This window comes from Schistocerca gregaria, chromosome 3 (genome assembly GCF_023897955.1).
Source record: "Schistocerca gregaria isolate iqSchGreg1 chromosome 3, iqSchGreg1.2, whole genome shotgun sequence".
NCBI lineage: Eukaryota > Metazoa > Arthropoda > Insecta > Orthoptera > Acrididae > Schistocerca > Schistocerca gregaria.
This window is the reverse complement of record NC_064922.1, coordinates 849,674,623-849,697,359: the sequence shown is the minus strand read 5'-3', so window position 1 is coordinate 849,697,359 and position 22,737 is coordinate 849,674,623. Positions and strand designations below refer to the sequence as shown.

Here is a 22,737-nt window from a genome sequence, read left to right as displayed (position 1 = left end):
GGGTGGACGTACTGCCGAATTGCTCAACACGTGGGGCGTGAGGTCTCCACAGTACATCGATGTTGTCGCCAGTGGTCGGCGGAAGGTGCACGTGCCCGTCGACCTGGGACCGGACCGCAGCGACGCACGGATGCACGCCAAGACCGTAGGATCCTACGCAGTGCCGTAGGGGACCGCACCGCCATTTCCCAGCAAATTAGGGACACTGTTGCTCCTGGGGTATCGGCGAGGACCATTCGCAACCGTCTCCATGAAGCTGGGCTACGGTCCCGCACACCATTAGGCCATCTTCCGCTCACGCCCCAACATCGTGCAGCCCGCCTCCAGTGGTGTCGCGACAGGCGTGAATGGAGGGACGAATGGAGACGTGTCGTCTTCAGCGATGAGAGTCGCTTCTGCCTTGGTGCCAATGATGGTCGTATGCGTGTTTGGCGCCGTGCAGGCGAGCGCCACAACCAGGACTGCATATGACCGAGGCACACAGGGCCAACACCCGGCATCATGGTGTGGGGAGCGATCTCCTACACTGGCCGTACACCTCTGGTGATCGTCGAGGGGACACTGAATAGTGCACGGTACATCCAAACCGTCATCGAACCCATTGTTCTACCATTCCTAGACCGGCAAGGGAACTTGCTGTTCCAACAGGATAATGCACGTCCGCATGTATCCCGTGCCACCCAACGTGCTCTAGAAGGTATAAGTCAACTACCCTGGCCAGCAAGATCTCCGGATCTGTCCCCCATTGAGCATGTTTGGGACTGGATGAAACGTCGTCTCACGCGGTCTGCACGTCCAGCACGAACACTGGTCCAACTAAGGCGCCAGGTGGAAATGGCATGGCAAGCCGTTCCACAGGACTACATCCAGCATCTCTACGATCGTCTCCATGGGAGAATAGCAGCCTGCATTGCTGCGAAAGGTGGGTATACACTGTACTAGTGCCGACATTGTCTATGTGCCTGTGGTTCTGTCAGTGTGATCATGTGATGTATCTGACCCCAGGAATGTGTCAATAAAGTTTCCCCTTCCTGGGACAATGAATTCACGGTGTTCTTATTTCAATTTCCAGGAGTGTAGATGGATGGGATAATTAAAGACTTTTTCATTTTCATGGAGAAATTAAGTAGAACAATCGAATAAAGGACTGTGTATATGTTCTCTACTGGTCAGATTGCTACTTCTCCATGACCCTCCCGTCTCCCAAAACATCTACAGACGTTACCATATCCACAGGAAGACTAACCCCTCCTAACAAGCAATAACTGCTTGTGTTTCACTCTGGATTTTCAGCAGCTGTTCCTTGGTCCACTACACTGCCAAATGAAAAGTGATTATCAATTTCAAATATTCCAGTAAGCACCAAACAATGTAAACAAATACGATGGAATAAGGACAAATTATGAAAAGGGTAGAATGCTACTCGCCACCAAGTGGAGAAGTCGAGTTCGCAGACAGGTGCGACGACAAGACTGCTGAATTAGTAGCTTTAAGCCAAAAGGCTTTAGGGAGAAAAAAACCACACACACAAAACACAAAAACCACTATATCTGGCTACCAAGGCCAGATTGCAAACACCTGTGCAGGGTGGAAGAAGCAATCATGATGATGGAGGTAAGTCTTTTTTACTTATCTCCTTTTCCACTCCCCCCCCCCCCCCTCCCCACTTCCCTCTGCCATCCATATATCTTCCCGACTGCACCTAGCTGCCCCACCCTCTCACCACCTTGTACCTGTATTTTCCCCACAAGCAGCACTTACTGTCCCCCATCCAGATTGCTTCTCCCATTACGCGCAGCTGCTCCCAGTCTGGCCTCAGCAGCCATCTCGTGTGTGTGTGTGTGTGTGTGTGTGTGTGTGTGTGTGTGTGTGTGTGTGTGTGTGTATCTAATTCAGAAGAAGACCTTCTGGCCAAAAGTTTACTTGTGCAGCAGTCCTTTTGTTGTGTGTCTGCAAGTCAACATTTCCACCATATGGTGAATAAACAGTAAGCATCAATGTCTATACAGATACCATTCCTTTACTTCAACATACATCACAGAAGACACATGCAATGTAATATGCTCAGCTTAATGCTGGAGGTACTACAACATCTTTAGTGATTAAGTTGTGTGTTTATCAAATGCTTATTAAAAAGCAAGTGCCATTTAAAACAAATTACATGTCCATCTAATGTGTCCACAATAGAGTTTACCATTGTTTATATTTCGTGACTGCTTATCAAAGATAGGGTGTTATTTGGCACAGGGACTTTTAGACACACAATGTGTTGTGCAGTGTATGCAGCACACAGGCATCTAATCAATTTTTAACAGAGAAATGTTTTGTAACAAGAGTTATCCAAATTGTAAGAAATTTATCATCGAAATTAGAGACTTATGAGAAAGTTGTCAACACGGAGCTATTCAAACAGTAAAATTTGAGAAGTAGTATAGTACTGTGTGGGGCAATATTCATCAATACACAACTGTCAACTTGTCCTTGAAATACACACTTTCTAGGGTGCAGTACAGAGATTGCTGGTGGAGTAGCAATTACAACCTTCTCATGTACAATATTTACTAGCAATGGAACCAAATCATTTTAAATCCAGTGTCCAGTCCCGCTGATGGACTATGTAGTAATACATACTTAAAACTGATTGTCATCACTGCTAACAATGGGTATGAGCTGCTGTTTATGTCACTAAGAAACTAAATATTCATTTTTGACCATTAGCCTCTTATCTCAAAGCACTCTGTTTAGGATCCTCTATAATCTAGATAATTTTGACTCTACGGGTTTGGGACATACTGTATATGGTAATAGGGCCAATAATTTACTGTTCAAGCTGACATGCTGAAACAGGACAGAACAGTTTGTTTTATCCTTGGATCACTTGGCAAACAGAACATCTTAGTAACTGTCTTAACATGTTTATGTACAGGACACTGGAAAAGAGAATCTAAGTGATTGAGATATGGTGTTACAGAAGGATATTCAAAATTAGGTGGGCTGATAAGCATGAGGTGGTTCTCTGCAGATCGACAAGAGGAGAAGCGTGTCAATAACATTGACAAGAAGGGATGGAATAATGAGACATGTCTTACATCGAGGTATGTTCCACAGTTATCAAATAAGCTGCAGAGTGTAACAGAGACTGGAATATCTCCAACAAATAAATGATGGCACTGGATGTAAGGGCTTCTCTGAAACAAGGAGTTTGGCACAGGAAAGGAAGACTCACATATTACATTTAACAAAGGGTGGGTGTGGGTGTGGGTGGGTATGCATGCTCTTGTCTAATAAATTATCATAGAACCAAATGGAGCTGCACTCTTAAAACTGTACAGCACAAGTTACAAGACAGACCTTTAACTCCACTGTCTACCAATTGCCAATAAAAGCCATTACAGCTTTATGAAGACCCAAAGCATATTACAAATGTTCTGTGAAAGTAAATAGCACAAGTTTCATGGATCACACGCAAGTGCTATGTCGCAGAGTTATTTGTTTTGCAAACAGAATTATATAATTTCTGGATAAATATTTCAGAGCACTACAGACCTTATGAAACTCCTGCCTCCTGAGCTCTGGACTATGGTTGAACCACCGCATGATCGCCTGGAACACAGTGTCTTCTCCCTCCACTTCAAGGTTGTCACTGCTCACAAATTCCACCAGCTTTGCTGCAGAGAGGTTTAGAAATTCTTCACTACGACTGACCTCACGAAAATTTCTGTCAGGAAGAACATATTAAATTATTACTACAGTATTCACATTTTCTTGAAGTCTTAACACCAAACTCGACAATGTTTTACCATGAAGCCCAGCAAAGTCACATATTCATTCTACAGGAGTAAAAACATTCAGACAACTTTTCTCAAATATAGCTGTGTTGTTACACTCAGAATTAATCATACACTCTGTAGTGTGCATCAAACCTATCTAACATCCATATTTAAACTCAAACTGTGATTACCTTTAACCTATACAAAATAATGCTGTCCTCAATCCAGAGGTTGGTTTGAACATTATGGTCCTTTGCTAAGCATGATCCTTTTGGAGGAGGTGGTATACTTTTGTCTTCAGCTGAACTTTGAATTGACTGACACAGCCCATTCTAAGTTTACATACTGTTCAGCACGGATTCTAAACCCTGATGCTATTTGGCCTTTATCACATTAACAAATCACTGCCACAGTTGAATGATACAAGCCAGAAAAAATTACTAGGATTGACTGAGCATCAAATCTCTATGTTTAGTCGAACACTTATGTAGTTAACCTTGGAGCCCTATACGTTAAAAGACGAGTGATTAAAATATGAAGCTCACATGAAAGGTTAATTGAGATCCTCACAAAAATAACCATGTTGATGGATAAAACCCATTGACAAACTTTCATTGTCCAATTTGGAAGGATGGACTTATTGAACAAAGGGACAATGTGGCAATCTGGAGGAGAGCTTGGCATATTGGACCTTTTTCTGCCGGACCCTTGTGAAATGATAAACACTGGAGACAAAGATAACATGTAGTTGCTCTGCCTAGACACCTATAGGAAGGATGAGTCCACCTGTACCTATTTCTCTTCTGTACCAGTATGATCATGATGTACAACAAAGTATTGCTGTAAACCATTTCCTCCACTAGGAAGAGATTTTGGACTTATGATCAAACACAGGAAAATATAATACACAAAGGAATGTAAAATCAACAAAGGGCTGAAAAGTTTACTTACAAGGGAACCTCTCCATTGCACCCCTCTCAGATTTAGTTATAAGTTGGCACAGTGGATAGGCCTTGAAAAACTGAACACAGATCACTCGAGAAAACAGGAAGAAGTTGTATGGAACTATGAAAAAATAAGCAAAATATACAAACTGAGTAGTCCATGTGCAATATAGGCAACATCAAGGATAGTGTAAGCTGAGGAGTGCCATGGTCCCATGGTTAGCGTGAGCAGCTGCGGAATGAGAGGACTACTCAGTTTGTATATTTTGCTTATTTTTTTCATAGTTCAACACAACTTCTTCCGGTTTTCTTGATTGATCTGTGTTCAGTTTTTCAAGGCCTATACACTGTGACAACTTATAACTAAATCTGAGGGGGGGGGGGGGGGGTGATGGGGAGGTTCCCTTGTTAGTACTAGAGCCATGCACCACGGGGAAAGAACAGAGCCAATCATTTACAAATGAAGTCTGCCACGCCACAATACCGAACTCCACTGTCAACTCCCCACAGTTCACCATTCACGTAGGGCACGATCTGAACATGCTACTAACAGATATGAAACTGTTTTGTAGTCGTGACCCTTATAAATCACAATTTCCACACTGAATGATACGCTAAGATGGCATAAGGGATTCCTCTCATGAAAAAGTGGCACAAGTACTTTTTCAAACAATATTCGTACTGGTAAGATATAGCCCATACCCCATTTTAATGAGATCAAGTACTCTACCATTCTTAAAAGTCCAACTAAGAAGACTGTATCAAGTATTTTTCAGAAAAGATTATTCATGCCAAATAAATGAATGTTTACGTAGAATACCAACGTCCACAATATTCCTCCCCTCCTCGTACCACCTCTGTTGGCTTTCCTGAGTAATAGGGGACGTGACTGTTGTTACAATCTTTTGCCACTGCATTGATAGTCAAGAGTAAGCAGAGATCAGCATCAACATTGATTAGAGGTAATACTGCCTCTCTTTCAGTTTTCTGTTATGCAGCATCACCCGTACAGATACACAAAATTTTGTAGAGATCTGTGAGCACACTACTAGTGGAGTACATCGAGATAATATATGATACTTGGCACAGAGATTAAAACTTACCACCTGATTATGACCTGACTTCACAGTGATTAGCAGAATATTTTTGTAGAGGTAGACTTGTACACAGACTCCTCCTACTTTTCCCATGAAAATAACTGGGGGTCATACCCATTTGATTGTACAGCTAAAAGTTCCAGTCTGCTAGTAACTCTCTGCTACTTCCTAACTTCTATTTTTAAATGTTGAGTTTTTCAACAACACAGCACAAATATTTTTTCATCAGAAATGGACAAAAAGGAAGAGAACAACTGAGCCCTAGATGCTGAATCTATGACACACAATTACTTCTCTTCTTATTACAAAACAAGACAAGGAATACCATCCCATGGAATGTATGCCACACTCAAAATTCAATTGATGGAAATTTAGTGAAACACACACACACACACACACACACACACACACACACACACACACACACAGTCTCTAGCTGCCTAGGCCACACAGAGTCAGCATCTCTGCCATGTAACAAACAATTCAATTTTTTATGCTAGATATATATATATATGCAGAATCTGTACAGAAATTTATTGAACTCTTTTGCTGCTATGTGTGAGACCATCTGTCTCAACCAAAATGTGCCACTGGTGCTAAAGTCGAGATAACTTGTCACTGGATCATATCAGTTACTTCTGTTAGAATGTGCACAGAATAACTTGGTGCATTCTTGCACAGACAATGCAGCAGGAGAAGGAACAATGGTAATGGTGGGGGATGTCTCTGAGAACAGCCACCACACAGTAGGGGAGGCCCAGGTTGCAGCTGAAGCCTATGCATAAACTCATCTTATATAACTTAAGCTACAGCTAGAGTCTGTAAATGACTACATTAACAGGTTATGTCTGTGCAATCTACTATTCAATGAATATAGATGTTTCAATTACCTTGTTTCTTACCAGAGTAAAAAATCACATACACAAAGGCTCAACCAAAGCAAAACTAGCCCAACTATGAGTAGAAAAAAAATAGTAAAAAGGTAGCATAGCAAACAACATCCTTTATTATGACACTGACAATGTAAAATAAAGGCCATGTCGCATAGAAACTGTGTGTCAGTCCCTTGAAAACTTGTTCATCAATATTAACTAAATATAAAATATTCCTTCTCCTTTCTCAGTCTCCTTCCTAAAGTACCAAATCCATGAGAAGTGCTTTTAGCTATGCATAGCAGAAGACTGTAGAAAGAGATATGTTGAATGAAACAAGTTTAGCTACCAATAGAGCAATGCATGAAGCTTTCAGTGACTACCATAGTAAGATATTATCTAAGGATCTCTCACAAAACACAAAGACAGATAATTCAGTTACAGCCTAAAGAAATTCCGGTCATTTGTAAAGGCTGTTATGGTATCAAAGTTAGTGCGCAGTCACAGAGTAGATAGGAACTGAAATTGTGGGAGCAAAGCAAAAGCAAATATGCTTAACTCTGTTTTTAAATGGTTCTTTACAAAGGAAAACCCAAGAGAACTGTTCCAATTTAATTCTCATACCTCAGAAGAAATGAGTGAAATAGATATTAGCGACAGTGGGCATTGGGAAACAGCTGAAATCGTTAAAATTGAATGAAGCTTCATGGTCTGATGGGATCCTTTTCAGATTCTATAAATCTGCAGCTGAATTAGCCACTCTAATTATAACCTTTCACAGATCCTTCAAACAAAGGACTGCACCCAGTTGGAAAAAGCACAGGTCACACCCGTCTACAAGAAGGGTAGCAGAAGTGATCCACAAAACTACATGCCTATCTCACTGATTTTCATCTGTTGTATAATCTTGGACAAAGTTATCTCCTCTACACTAACCAGCATGGATTCTGGGAACACAGATCATATAAACCCAACTTGTACTTTTTTCGCATGACATACTGGATCAAGGCAGTCAGACAGACGCAGTGCTTGATTTCCATAGTACATTTGACTCAGTATTACTGGGTACGAGTTCATATGGGGGTATCAACTCAGATTCGGGACTGTACACATGATCATTTTTGGTGCAGAGGATTCAGCATGTCATCTTGAATGGAGAAAAATTTGCAGGTGTTGAAGCAATTTTAGGTGCACCCCAGGGAACTGCGTGGGGACCCTTCCTGGCAGTGTTGTATATTTATGACCTCACTTGCAATATTAACAGTAACCTCAGACTTTTCACATATAATTCAGTTATCTACAACTGAGTATTGTCTGTGAAATCTTATGATCTGACTGAATATTTCTGTGGCTTCTCAAAGTGATGCCAAGACAGACAACTTACTTTAAATGTTCGGAAATGTAAAACTGTACAGTTCACAAAATGAAAAAAGAATGTCGTATCCTATATCATCAAAGAATTACTGTTTGAATCGGTTAACTGATATAAATACCTGTGTGTAACAATTTGGGGGGTTATGAAATGGGACGATCATATAGCCTCAGACATAGGTAAGGAAGGTGGCAGACTGGTTTATTGGTAGAATGCTAGGAAAATGCAATGAATCTACAAAGCAGACTGCACACAAAGAACTTGTGCGACCCATCCTAGATCCAGGGACCTATACCAAATAGGACTAACAGGGGATATTGAGCATATACAAAGAGCAGTGGCACAAATGGTCATAGGTTGGTTTGACTTGTGAGAGTGTATCATGAAGCTGCTAAAAGAACTGAACTGGCAGAAACTTGAAGATAGATGTAAACTATTGTGTTGGCAGAAGAGCCAACACCGTTTTACTAGTAGAGGCCGAAATGCACGCGTTTTAGCTCACGCAGGCTGGCTTGAGGAGGGAAGAACTATACTGACGTGAGGTCTGGAACATGACAAGGAATTAGAATACAGAAAGCGGACGTAATTAGTTTGATACTTAACTTTAATCCATTAATGATGAACGTCGCTCTTGATGGTACACGATTCACAATATTGTCTGTTCAGAATTCATTCTAATTACTGAATATGGCGCCTTGCTACGTCGTGGCAAATGACGTAGCTGAAGGCTATGCTAGACTATCGTCTCTACAAATGAGAGCATATGTAGGCAGTGAACCATCGCTAGCAAAGTCGGCTGTACAAATGGTGCGAGTGCTAGGGAATCTCTAGACTACACCTGCTGTGTGGTGGCACTCGGTCTGCAATCACTGATAGTGGTGACACGCAGGTCCGACGTAAACTAACGGACCGCGGGCGATTTAAAGGCTACCACCTAGCAAGTGTGGTGTCTGGCAGTGACACCACATAAACTATCCTGTGAAAACCTACTACGAAAGTTTCTAGAACCAACTTTAAGTGATGGTAACTCTTTATTTAAAATTTCTGTCGCAGTTGTGTGTACTACTTTATACTGGTAATTAGTTTTGAATGTAGCCATTCCTTTTTAAATAAGACCTGCACTGAAATTCTTATCTAAGTAAAACCTCACTGTCATACTTTAGTAACAACGCAGTCTTACAACAGATATTGTGGTAAACATATTACAACATGATACTTTCAACAGATGAAACAGTGCACAAAGTATCGAGCTGCAGTGTGATTACCACATTATCTGTCATAAGACTGTGTTATGTTACCCAAGTATGTTAGCAAGGTTTTACTTTGACAGGCACTTCAGTGCAGATCTGATTTGAAAATGAACGGCTACATTATAAACTAGTCACCACGCAACTTTAACAAAAATTTTAAGTAAGATATTATGAAATCTAAGTTGATGGTGCTTTCCCATCAAAATGTTGGAACTACATATATTTTTAAGTGATTAGTCTATGAATCTGAACGGACGTGGCAAAAATCATGGGATAGTGATATGCACATACACAAACGGTGGTAGTACATGTACCACAGGTATAAAAGAGCAGTGCATTGGCGAAGCTGTCATTTGTACTCAGGAGATTCATATCAAAAGGTGTTCAACATGATCATGGACACATGATGAGAATTAACAGATTCTGAACACAGAATTGTAGTTGGGGCTAGAAACTTGCGACATTCTGTTTCAAAAATCATTAGGGAATTCAATATTTCATGATTCACATAGTTAAGTGTGTGCCCAGAATAACAAATTTCAGGCATTACCACTCACTACGGACAATGCAGTGGCTGACAAAGACCAAAGCAGTGGCATTTGCAGAGAGCTCTCAATGCTGACAGACAACCAACACAGTGTGAACCAACCACAGAAATCAATGTGGGACACACTAACATATCTGTTAAGACAGTGCAGTGAAATTTGGCATCACTCGGCTGTGGTAACATGACGACCAACACAACTGCCTCTGCTAACAGCACGAGATTGCCTGCAGTGCCTCTCCCGAGTTTGTGACCATATCAGTTGGACATTAGATGATTGGGAAACTGTAGCCTGGTCAGATGAGTCCCATTTTCAGTTGGTAACAGCTGATGGGCCCTTGCCACATTTGAACCCTATTAAGTTGTCAACAAGGCACTGTGCATGCTGGTGGTGGCTTCATAATGATGGAGGCTGTGTTTGTATGGGATGGACTGGGTCTCCTGGTCCAACTGACTGGAAATCATTATGTTTGGCTACATGGAGACCATTTTCAGCCATTCATGGACTTCATGTTCTCGCACAATACTCGAATTTTTATGAGAACACAATTGTTTGCGATTGGTTTGAAGAACATTCTGAACAATTTGAGCAAATGATCTGGCCACCCAGATCGCACAACAAGAATCGTATCAAATATTTATGGGACACCACTGAGGTCAGTTCATGCACAACATTCTGCACCGGCAACGTATTCGCAATTACAGATGGCAATAGAGGCAGCATGGCTCAATATTTCTGAAGGGGACTTCCAACAACTTGTCGAGTTGACACCACGTCGAACTGCTGCATTATGCCACACGAAAAGGTGTCCCATGACTTTTGTCACCTCAGTGTGACAATGGAACATACCCTCAGACATACACTTCACAGTTGTTTGCAGAGTGTATACATAAATTTAGATATAAAGTTATATTAGAAACCAAATTGCGGCACCAAATACAACAAATTCTTGAAATTAAGTGACAAACCTCTTAAAATTTTAAATTCAATAGCCAAAGAAAAACTTAACAAGGATTGCAAGGAAACATGTGCAAATAACAGGAAAGTCTGGAAAAAATAGGCATTTTCCTAGGAGTGAGGAAGGATGCAGTGACAACAATAAGATGGACCAGAATAAAGTGGATGAAGCAGGAAATGGACAAGATTGAAGAAAACTTTTAAAAAGTAACAATTTTTGGGAGGAATCTTAAAAAAAAAAAAAAAAAAAAAAGACAGGATACAGGACAGAGAACTATTTGTACGAAATGTGAATAGGAGAACTGTAGACTTGCAGCACACTTTCACGTACTGTTGAACTGTGAACCACCTAGAGACTACTGGAACTGGAGCTAGATACAGGGGGTGGGGGAGAGGGGGGGGGGGAAGAGAGAGAGAGAGAGAGAGAGAGAGAGAGAGAGAGAGAGAGAGAGAGAGAGAGAGAGAGAGAGAGAGAGAGATATATCATCTAATCTGGGATGAAGTCGTATAGGCCATAATAGACCTAAAGAGTAATAAGGCCACGGAATGACATCCGAGATGAGGTTATTTGTCCAATTTGGAGGACAAAGTTGGTAGCATGATCCAAAGAAGCAACGACAGTGCAAGTGCATTCAAGGTGGACAAGAGGGACAACCAGAATGAGATTTTCACTCTGCAGCGGAGTGTGCGCTGATATGAAACCTCCTGGCAGATTAAAACTGTGTGCCCGACCGAGACTCGAACTCGGGACCTTTGCCTTTCGCGGGCAAGTGCTCTACCAACTGAGCTACCGAAGCACGACTCACGTCCGGTACTCACAGCTTTACTTCTGCCAGTATCCGTCTCCTACCTTCCAAACTTTACAGAAGCTCTTCTGCGAACCTAGCAGAACTAGCACTCCTGAAAGAAAGGATACTGCGGAGACATGGCTTAGCCACAGCCTGGGGGATGTTTCCAGAATGAGATTTTCACTCTGCAGCGGAGTGTGCGCTGATATGAAACCTCCTGGCAGATTAAAACTGTGTGCCCGACCGAGACTCGAACTCGGGACCTTTGCCTTTCGCGGGCAAGTGCTCTACCAACTGAGCTACCGAAGCACGACTCACGTCCGGTTCGAGTCTCGGTCGGGCACACAGTTTTAATCTGCCAGGAGGTTTCAAGAGGGACAACAACTACAGAAGAATATCGCTACTAGAGACCAGCTACAAGGTGCTGTGACATCTCCTCCTGACAAAGAGAAGAAGAACAATCAAAGTACAGTTAGAGACTATCAAGCCAACTTTAGGAATAGAAGAAGATGCATAGAATGGAGCTTTACCCCGAAACAACTCGAAACACACAGGCTTTAAGACAGGAAAGACAACAAATAGTAAGCTTCACGCACTACATGACGGCATACATCACTGTCAAGACGCTCTTGGGATGACCCTGAATGACACAAGGCTACACAGCACTACTTGAAAACTAATAACAAAAATCTTGACAGATATAAAGACAAGGGTAATTCATAAAAACTGCCCGAGGGTGGAGAGCAACAAACGAGGGAATGAGAATACCAAAAAGAGAGATGTGGGGACAAAATATGGACAACAGGGCTCCAAAGTGGGCTGCCTAACCTTAGTGGACAAAATAACAGTGAGACAGCACAAGACACAAACAAACAACTCTACAACCTAAGAAAGATTGCCAAAAGGGTGAGACCGAGGATTGCCTACAGAAGGCAAAGACAGAATACTACTGTGGATTGATAAGCACCACATGGCACACTGCAAAAGTAGATAAATTTGAATGCCTGTGAGAATAAATAACCGGTAAAAAGACAATTAGTGATTAATACAAAGGACCAAAATCAAGTCAACAGTGATTTATAAAGTAAAATGAATATACAGTATCTACTCACACAGATATTCAATATTGCAAGCCAAAGGTGAGGAACATAGTGTTGTGTGTGGCCGGGCCTACAACAATAGGATGACATGTTGCAGAACACCTACGAAAATTCTGAGAAAAATACTGTGCCCTGCAACAGGTAGTGACAGATGGATGCAAAGACCTATGGAAGAACTGTACAGGAGCACGAGGACAACACTAGGAGAAATCAGACTGAACAGGGAAAGATATGTAGGATTTGTTATGGGGCTGAATATGGATGGAGTAACTGAAAGTGTGTGGTAAACAATGGGTAGATCAAGAGGAAACACACGAACTAAAAACGTTGAACTCATGGAGGATTCATCAGAATTAGCTATCAGTGCGCAAGGGATGGAAAACGAGAAGCAAGTAGACACCAAGAAATAGGTTACTTAACAACAGAAAAGATATAGGCAAAGAGGGAGAGGCGGGAGGGGGGGGGGGAGGAGTAGAAAGGATAACAAGGGGTTTTGGTAGTAGAAGAAAATGCAATCCATGGCACTACATAGGACTTCATGGAAGAATAACAAGAAGAGATGGATCTATCTGCCCCTGAAGAAATAATTATTTTATAGATCAACTTTTGGCAACAAAATTCCCAGAACCAATTTCCAACTGAAACTGAAGTTAGTTAAAGTTAATCTAGAGTGGTGGTGACCACACAAGCAAAGAAGATGATCTCTCTAAAGATTGCGGAAACCTCCAATGCCATTCCATAAACTTTGATAACAAAATTCTCTATGGGAATATAAAAGACTATGGCATTACTATTCAAGTTTCTTCTCGATTTCAAATATTTCACACAAAATCAATAATAAGGGCACACTTATCGCCAAGTAGTCACTTTATGAAAAATAATACTCCCTTGAAACAATAAAGCCTGTGGGAATGCTGCCCTGCATCTCATGCTGGCAAATGACAGTGATAAAAGAAAAAGAATCTGGTAATAATTGGCGTGCAATACATGAAACAGCAAAAGAGTTAAGGTAGAAAATATAGACTTTCATTATTCCACCAATGCATATTTTGTTGAAAGTCAGTTTTTGGCTTATGAAATCATCAAACCTAAAAAACCCAAAACAAACTGCACAGAGCCCAACAGTTGTCAAGCAGTGTCACACTGACAGCTCTTCAGCGTATCAATTAGCATTATGTTTCAAAGTACATTGCAACTAAATTTTTACTTACTTATTAGCAGCTCATAATTGAATTATAGTGGAATGGTGTAAATACACAAAAATACCGAATCAAGGAGTGGAGGAGGAAAGAATTATAGTGTCCACATATTATTCCACAACCTCCTCCCTCTTTATTGAAAAGCTGGATAAAGAGAAATGAAAACACCACCACTTACATACTACGATATTTGCAAAAGTATGTTAGATGTGCCTGACAGTTATTTCTTATGAGTAAAATCAGTTTATAACTAAATAAGTACTACAAAAACAATCCCTGTCTATGAACTTTTCACCATTAACAACGGAAATACAGCAGTTCATTAACAAAGAAATTTATTTTTATATCTTTTATTGTTGGCTTGTGTACAACAGTTAATTTGTAACCAACTGATTTCTCACAAATAACATGACAGGATAAGTATATTGGCATACACAAAATTACAATGAATACTACATCACAACTATTCCTCTCAAAATAGCTGAAAAATAATGAGTCATAAGCACAAACAATGGGAGTAGTTTTGTGAAGAGGCTCATACATGAAAGAATAGAAAGTTATTCGTTAGAAACTATGAAATATTAATGAAGGTAATGAAGTCCAGTAAGAAGGATGAGCTGTCATTCCTCTGAAATACTAAACCAATAGTGAAAATGAATACAAAATAAATAGTGACAAATGAAGCACAGTGAACATAGCTGTATCACAAAGTGAAAAAGATTACATAAAATAAGGGAAAGGTAACACATACCTAAAGCATATCAATGCCTGCTGCATGGTAACATGTAACAGCAAACACAGCAAGGCCACTGTGTGTGTGTGTGTGTGTGTGTGTGTGTGTGTGTGTGTGTGTGTGATGGAAAAAGAGCTAGTGTGAATGCTGTTTTCTGTTACATGTTAACGTGCAACATGCATTGATCTTCTGTAGGCAAGTTGTTGCCTTTCCCTTATTTTATGTACTGTTCTGCCTGGGAACTTGTTAAAGTTAAAATAAAGAGAAAGAAAAGGGATGGAGGGGAGGGGCAGAGAGAGAGAGAGAGAGAGAGAGAGAGAGAGAGAGAGAGAGAGAGAGAGAGAGCTTATTAGCACCAGCAAAATAGGATATGAATTAATAATATGCAATTTAATTACAATAAACACTACTGCCATGGAAATCATTTTGGGACTGCATCGAAAGGGGATGCTATATACCATCTGAATTGGACTTAATCCAGTTTGTAGAATCACAAAAGCAGTCAGTCTGCCCCCAACTCCATCCATGAACAAAATCAGAAAAACAATTTAATACATGGTACAATAAAAAAAGAATCCACTGCACACTTCACAGCAATTCGTGGAGGAGAGCAGTAGAACAAATGGCAGCATATAATTTAATATCTCTGACATGCAATTTAATTTTCACGTTTCCCCCTGAAACGTGAAACTGGCTTTGAGGGAATCCACAGCACTTACTTGAGCGTATAGTTGTAAGCTTTTTCCTGCAGCTCTGTGCATGCGTGAGTTTCTGCAAAGCAGTGTATTCCTACACAGTTTGTGGTGTCCATATGGCTTTCAAGATACTGACATGCAGCGTCACGGACTGGGAGAACCTGGAGCAAGTTGGCAGCGGCAAGCAGAGACTGGACGTTGTTGCGTGTGACTGTGACAGAGCTAGTGTATGCGTAGTCCAGCAGGAGTGCCATTGTGGATGGCTCCACACCATTCACCACCACAACAGACTGCTTTGACTCTGCCAGTGTTGTGGTAAACATAGCCTACATAAATAAATCTCTCAATAGTACATCAACAATCCAAGAAGGAAAAATATAATCACACATTGTATGTGGACTAAATGCAAAACTTAATTTATTCACCAAACTAGTTCATCTTCCACTTATTAAAATGGAATCAATACCATCTATTGCAATGGGTCTACCTTAGCATTACACAACATGAATCGTGTTCCATGGGTCCGGCACAGAGTAGTTTCCGGGATGTGGAAAGAAAACTTAGGATTACTTTAGCACAATACAACGAAATGGCTTAAAATTAAGAAATATTATTATGTCACAGTACTAATATTAATTGTAAAATAATCCTAAACAATTTTAAGAGTTTTTGTGAAGATACTCTTAACGGAGTAAGAGTTGCTCAACAAAGTTTCTAATTTAGTCAAACTCCAATACATTAGCAGCAAGACACGTAATGATCTCTAGCACATTGTGTGTGTGTGTGTGTGTGTGTGTGTGTGTGTGTGTGTGTGTGTGTGTGTGTGTGTGTGTGTGTGTGTGTGTGTGTGTGTGTGTGTGTGTAGTTGGGGAGGGGGAGTGGGGGGAAGGGGGGGGAAGGGGGGAAGGGGGGGAAGGGGGGGAAGGGGGGAGAGTGTCCACCTAACCAAACCCTGGTCACCTTCCAGGAATTCCATGCCTTCAAATTGGTCTCACCATCCTTCCTCAGATCCCTTCCAAGAACACCAACCTTTCACTAGAAGAAAGGACAGCCACACACAGCCTCAAAACGGATCGTGACCTAATGATCGAACCTGCAGACAAAGGTTCCCCAAATGTTGTGCTGAATCTCAGTGACTACCTGGAGAAAGGCCTCTGCCAATTGTTTGACTCCACCTACAAACTTTGCCAGAGTGATCCCATCCCAGAAGTCCAACATAGCCTCCACTCCCAGCTGAAAACCCTAGTGCCCCCCCCCCCCCCCTGAATCTGCTTCCTCCTCACCCCTATGACACTCTGCTCACCAACCTTCTACATCCTCCCAACAATCCTGGATACTCCACTGCAGACCACACAAAAAAATGCACTCTGGCCATCACTTCCAAGCAGTTGCTCAAAATCTAGCCTTCCACATCAAATATACCAACCACATCCTTCACTGACTCTCCACCATCCTCATTCTTTCACCTCCTGGATCCCTACTCATCACTGTTGACACCACTTTCCCATATAGCAACATTCCTCACGTCTATGATCTTTGTGCTATCAAACACCACTGCCCCTGACATAATCTTTCAAACTCTAAACCCACTATCTCATATACCTAGCTAACTCCACCCTACAACCTAACTACCACTCCTTTGAAGGATAGGTTGTTGTTGTTGTTGTCTTCAGTCCTGAGACTGGTTTGATGCAGCTCCCCATGCTACTCTATCCTGTGCAAGCTGCTACATCTCCCAGTACCTACTGCAACCTACATCCTTCTGAATCTGCTAAGTGTATTCAACTCTTAGTCTCCCTCTACAATTTTTACCCTCCACGCTGCCCTCCAATACTAAATTGGTGATCCCTTGATGCCTCAGAACATGTCCTACCAACCGATTCCTTCTTCTGGTCAAGTTGTACCACAAACTTCTCTTCTCCCCAATCCTATTCAATACTTCCTCATTAGTTATGTGATCTACCCATCTAATCTTCAGCATTCTTCTGTAGTACCACATTTCGAAAGCTTCTATTCCCTTCTTGTCCAAACTATTTATCGTCCATGTTCCACTTCCATACATGGCTTCACTCCATACAAATACTTTCAGAAATGACTTCCTGACACTTAAATCTATACTCGATGTTAACAAATTTCTCTTCTTCAGAAACGCTTTCCTTGCCATTGCCAGTCTACATTTTATATACTCTCTACTTCGACCATCATCAGTTATTTTGCTCCCCAAATAGCAAAACTCCTTTACTACTTTAAGTGTCTCACTTCCTAATCTAATTCCCTCAGCATCACCCGATTTAATTTGACTACATTCCATTATCCTCTTTTTGCTTTTGTTGATGTTCATCTTATATCCTCCTTTCAAGACACTGTCCATTCCATTCAACTGCTCTTCGAAGTCCTTTGCTGTCTCTAACAGAACTACAATATCATCGACAAACCTCAAAGTTTTTATCTCTTCTCCATGGATTTTAAAACCTACTCTGAATTTTTCTTTTGTTTCCTTTACTGCTTGCTCAATATACAGATTGAATAACATCTGGGAGAGGCTACAACCCTGTCTTACTCCCTTCCCAACAACTGCATCCCTTTCATGTCCCTCGACTCTTATAACTGCCACCTGGTTTCGGTACAAATTGTAAATAGCCTTTCGCTCCCTGTATTTTACCCCTGCCACCTTTAGAATTTGAAAAAGAGTATTCCAGTCAACATTGTCAAAAGCTTTCTCTAAGTCTACAAATGCTAGAAACATAGGTTTGCCTTTCCTTAATCTTTCTTCTAAGATAAGTCGGCTTCTACTAGTTTTTCCATTCGTCTGTAAAGAATTCGTGTTAATATTCTGTAGCTGTGGCTTATTAAACTGATTGTTCGGTAATTTTCACATCTGTCAACACCTGCTGTCTTTGGGATTGGAATTATTATATTCTTCTTGAAGTCTGAGGGTATTTCGCCTGTTTCATACATCTTGCTCACCAGATGGTAGAGTTTTCTCAGGACTGGCTCTCCCAAGGCCGTCAGTAGTTACAATGGAATGTTGTCTACTCCGGGGGCCTTGTATCGACTCAGGTCTTTCAGTGCTCTGTCGAACTCTTCACGCAGTATTGTGTCTCCCATTTCATCTTCATCTACATCCTCTTCCATTTCCATAATATTGTCCTCAAGTACATCACCCTTGTAGAGACCCTCTATATATTCCTTCCCCTTTCTGCTTTCCCTTCTTTGCTTAGAACTGGGTTTCCATCTGAGCTCTTCATGTTCATACGGTTCTCTTACCTCCAAAGGTCTCTCTAATTTTCCTGTAGGCAGCATCTATCTTACCCCTAGTGATGTGTGCCTCTAAATCCTTACATTTGTCCTCTAGCCATCCCTGCTTAGCCATTTTGCACTTACTGTCGATCTCATTTTTGAGATGTTTGTTTTCTTTTTGGCTGCTCCATTTGCTTCATTTTTATATTTTCCCCTTTCATCAATTAAATTCAATATTTCTTCTGTTACCCAAGGATTTCTACTAGCCCTCGTCTTTTTACCTACTTAATCCTCTGCTGCCTTCACTACTTCACCCCTCAAACCTACCCATTCTTCTTCTACTGTATTTCTGTCCCCCATTCCTGCGAATTGTTCCCTTATGCTCTCCCTGAAACTCTGTACAACCTCTGATTCTTTCAGTTTATCCATGTTCCATCTCCTTAAATTCCCACCTTTTTGCAGTTTCTTCAGTTTTAATCTACAGGTCATAACCAACAGATTGTGGTGGGAGTCCACATCTGTTCCTGGAAATGTCTTACAATTTAAAACCTGGTTCCTAAATCTCTGTCTTACCATTATATCAATACAATACAATACAATGTATCTCCCCTGTAAATTGAAACTTGCTGATTCACAGTCTCGCTTATCGGGGGCTTCAAAGTTGATACTCAATAAATGGGATGTTCAAATTGATAACAAAGGATTTTAGCTCCCATGTTCCAAAACACTGGTTCTTAGACACAGTTGTTATTAAATGTACCAGTTGATTTAGATAACATAAAAACAGCACAAACACACTGCAGTGCAACAGATGCTCAGGGGATAACTAAATTTACAGAACATTTTCAGAAGATCCTGTAAATAGCTGAAATCCAAATTTTCCTACTTCATATTAACAGCTCCTGAATAAGAAAAGCGTGCACAATAAAGGAATTTTAAAAAATTGAACAATACACAACTAGTGATCCAGTCCCTCAGCTTTTCTTTCTTGTGCATGAACTGCCCAGTTATGCACATAAGCAATTAAGTATTTTGACCTTTTTTGGCACATATAAATCTGAGCCATGGGATGTTCAAATTGATAACAAAGGATTTTAGCTCCCATGTTCCAAAACACTGGTTCTTAGACACAGTTGTTATTAAATGTACCAGTTGATTTAGATAACATAAAAACAGCACAAACACACTGCAGTGCAACAGATGCTCAGGGGATAACTAAATTTACAGAACATTTTCAGAAGATCCTGTAAATAGCTGAAATCCAAATTTTCCTACTTCATATTAACAGCTCCTGAATAAGAAAAGCGTGCACAATAAAGGAATTTTAAAAAATTGAACAATACACAACTAGTGATCCAGTCCCTCAGCTTTTCTTTCTTGTGCATGAACTGCCCAGTTATGCACATAAGCAATTAAGTATTTTGACCTTTTTTGGCACATATAAATCTGAGCCATATAGCTTAATCTTGTGCCAAACACTTAGTAATGAATAAACCCTGGCAAACAGTCACTCTAGTGCTACTAAAAAGGTTTTACGATTACATTCCAACTACATGTCAAAACATGTAGGCTATATTATGGGTCTTGTAATCAATGAGAGAAAAAGAAAGCTTTTGAGGTCTGGGTTGAGACATATCCTTCTGTGTAAACTACTAAAACGACAACAACAAGCAAAAATAATATTTTCATACATAGGCACTGAACTCTAACCTAAATTTAAAAAGAAAGGGACCCTAGATTACGAGAACATTATTTATATTAAGCTCTCCTAGAAATTAAATCAATAAATGACTTGCCAAGCCTCAAGCCATCTTCTGAGGGATATTTGACTCTCCACTGCTTTTATAGCATGCATAAGTTCCTTCAGAAAGTACACTAGCTATTTGTATCTGTACCTTGGTGACATGCTATATAAACATTACTGGCTCTTAGGTAGCTTAAATGATTTACCACGTAAATGTTACTGTCATATAAATATCAATCCACTTGTGCATAAGCCTTTATGCTCTTTCTGCTTTTGCAATATATTCTCTTTCCTGATGTGCAATGTAAACTCTATGTACAACTACCTAGCGCAACGTTGAATTTTATTATACACTTACTTACCCTGTATCACAATGTACCATTTGGGTACTACGCAATTACCTTCACCATTAAAATTAATCTAATCTATGGAAAACGATTTTTATTTTCTTAACATCGAATCCATTGATAATAGTTATCAGTGGCTGCCAATTCCGCCCATTAAACAACTGCGCAAGTTTAAAGGGAGAAAAGAAGGAAGGCGTTGTCATCTCAGGAACAAGAAGCTTGCAATACGACTGCAAACTAGTAACAAACAACATGTACAGACACTACTGTAGGTTATTATAAAATTTTCGAACCTTATTTATACAAACAAGTTATGCCGGCTTACCTTAAAGTATGGACTGAACGACGCCAAAACATTTCTGTGCGCTGGGAACTTTACACCATCAACTGAAAGGCTAACGTCGCAGAAATATCCCTCATTCCTCAAATCATTTAAACCAAGGAGGACCTAGACACAATTACAAACGTCACTCCAGCACAGAAACAAAATCGCTGCATGCTTTCCATAAATAAGTATAATCAAATGGTTATACCTCTTGAGAATGAGAGGTTTCCACGAACTTATATTCGTCTGCTCCTGGTCCGTCAGAATTGTCAGCTGTTGACGTACTGTCACTGTCAGAACTAGGCTTCCTTTGTCTATTATTATAAGGCAAACGATTTGTCGGAATAGTACCGTCGCCTCCTACGGCTGGTTGGCCTATTGGTACTAATAACATGCTGTGGAACGCCTACATTCGTTGTCTGAGTCCTACTGCTGTCACTGTAACCATTGTCTTTATATAAAAGTGACATCAAATATAGATTGTTGATATCGATTAAGAATGTGAGCTTAATTCATCACTTGTGTCTGGCAGAAAGCACCCTGCAGCATTAAAAAAAAAATTACATCAACACAACTCCTCCCATTTTATTCAATGCATGTCCCACCCTCCACTTACGCTCAAAGATATAAGGTATACGGGTTACAACAAAACGGTGAAAACACGGACTTCTCAGAGACTTTACATCAACTATCTCTCTGCGTTCAATCATGGCCACCTCTATTACAGGCGACCGTGGCTCAATGATAAGGGAAAATCACATTCTGTGACTCACAGTATGTTATATCGAATATCCAAATCAGAGGAATGAGCAGAATTTATTATACTTAAACATCCAGCTCTCGTGCATAATTACGATAGCGCAGAAACCACAATAAAGCGTCACACAAGAAGGTCCTAATTACAGCAAATACAGTCTATACTTTGCAAGTACCGGTAAAATACATTAAAAAAGATTATTTTCTATATTGTATCAATCATAAATAGCAAATTGTAGAAAATGTCTAGATATTCTACAGCCATTAAGTAAATAAAAATGGTAGTGTGCAAAATTTTACACTGTAAGAGTAATCTCAGCAGTTCTTTAAGCAACAGCATAGACTGTTATACTGTTCCTGGGTTTCTTTTGTGAACAATAGGTTGTCTATATGTCTGCTTTCGGTAACTACGTCCAACAATTTAGTTGTAACCTTGTATATATTCGTCCACGCAGTTTTTCTTCTCCTGTTGTCCACATAGGAAAAATACTGTAACTATCTACTGAAGTACCTAACTCATGTATGTGAGACATTATCGTCGAGTCGATGATCATGCTATTATGGTAATGGGATAATTCGTTTTTATATGTGAGTGCGTATATTCGTTTGTTATAAATAAGTGCTACAAGTTACCAAGTTGAAATTAGTCAATAACAGAAGAAGTTGGGAGAAGAAAAATTTTCTCTGGAAAGTAATAATAAAGTAATTTCTACCAAGTACTTCACAAAACGGGGAAGCTGGAGAAACAATTATACATGGTAATTATCGCTCGTAGACCAAAGAAAAATTGAATCACAATAATGGTGGTCCTTTTTTCGACTTAGGTAATACCTGATGTTCCCCTGGTATGTATTTATTTCAATTTTATTAGTCCATCTCTTCGTTTCCACTCTCTGTCCAACTTCTCCAGCCCCTCTCTGTCCACCCCCTTCTCTCCATTTTCCTCTATCTGCCTCCTCCATCCCTCCCACTCTCTGTCCATCTAGTCCACCCCTCCCTCTAT

At 40.5% G+C, this 22,737-nt stretch overlaps 1 protein-coding gene across 1 annotated transcript in view; it reads right to left on the bottom strand.

The window, feature by feature from the left end:
- Positions 1-21,668, bottom strand: part of LOC126354779 (kelch-like protein 12) — a 78,704-nt gene extending 57,036 nt beyond the window's left edge. Inside the window, exons 1-4 of the mRNA XM_050004676.1 lie at positions 21,187-21,668; positions 20,979-21,101; positions 15,347-15,648; positions 3,547-3,718 (exon numbers count right to left, since the gene is read on the bottom strand). Coding sequence (XP_049860633.1) covers positions 3,547-3,718; positions 15,347-15,648; positions 20,979-21,101; positions 21,187-21,372 — 783 coding nt within the window. The 5' untranslated portion in view covers positions 21,373-21,668. The remainder of the gene's footprint in view (positions 1-3,546; positions 3,719-15,346; positions 15,649-20,978; positions 21,102-21,186) is intronic.
- Between the last annotated feature and the right edge of the window lie 1,069 nt (positions 21,669-22,737).